Below are 835 nucleotides of genomic sequence, written 5' to 3' on the forward strand. Positions count from 1 at the left end.
TGGATTAAAAAAAAAAAAAAAAAAAAAAAAGTAGGGTGTTGTTCTGTCTACCGGTCATTGACTGGATGGAGGAAGATCTAAATGCATGCTTGGAGAACTCCCAGAGAGTCTGTTGTTTCACCAGAAGATTGAGATTTGGATTAAAATTTTGATTGCATTTAAATGCATGGATGAATCACTTATAGTGCAGTAAGATGCATATGAAAATAGATTGGGTGAATGTTGAACAGTGAGGGTCAAGGAAATTTTGATTTCTCATCATATGCCCCCTTGCGCATCCGTCGGTGTTCAGTAATCTCTACTGTAATGCCTCTCTATCAGATCAGCTGCCACAGCTACTGCAGACAATGAGCCCTCAGCGCTGTGAACCCTGTGAGACCGTTAAAGGACCCCCGGGACCCCCTGGAGTTCCAGGGCCTAAAGGGTCCAGCGGGCCCCAGGGCTATCCCGGCAGACACGGCGCTCAGGGCTACCCGGGGCCTCCGGGCATCCAAGGACCTCCAGGAGTCAAAGGTAACAGAGGCGTCTGGCTGTAACACTTCCAGATTATGTAAATGGATTTGGCTTTGGGTTTGTATTGTAATTGCATAACATGCTTGGCACTCTTGTAGGGGACACAGGCCCTCAGGGATTTAAGGGCAATAAAGCACAGAGCAGACCAGGATACCCAGGGCCTCCTGGAGACACAGGTACAATGACATTACTATATTATTAATCCTCATAACACATTCAGGTCCGTTTTGATCCAAAAGAGATACATAATAAAACATAGTTTTTAGTAAGGGAATGAAACTACCCTTTTCAGATTTTTATTTTTATTTTATTTTTTACAAGA

At 44.0% G+C, this 835-nt stretch overlaps 1 protein-coding gene across 1 annotated transcript in view; it reads left to right on the forward strand.

Moving 5' to 3' along the window:
* Positions 1 to 835, forward strand: part of LOC107693464 (collagen alpha-1(XXI) chain) — a 47,951-nt gene that overhangs the window by 45,875 nt on the left and 1,241 nt on the right. The window contains exons 27-28 of the mRNA XM_016492868.1: positions 322 to 513; positions 612 to 689. Of these exons, the coding sequence (XP_016348354.1) occupies positions 322 to 513; positions 612 to 689 (270 nt within the window). The remainder of the gene's footprint in view (positions 1 to 321; positions 514 to 611; positions 690 to 835) is intronic.

This window comes from Sinocyclocheilus anshuiensis, unplaced genomic scaffold (genome assembly GCF_001515605.1).
Source record: "Sinocyclocheilus anshuiensis isolate Anshui unplaced genomic scaffold, SAMN03320099.WGS_v1.1 scaffold987, whole genome shotgun sequence".
NCBI classification, from domain to species: Eukaryota; Metazoa; Chordata; class Actinopteri; order Cypriniformes; family Cyprinidae; genus Sinocyclocheilus; species Sinocyclocheilus anshuiensis.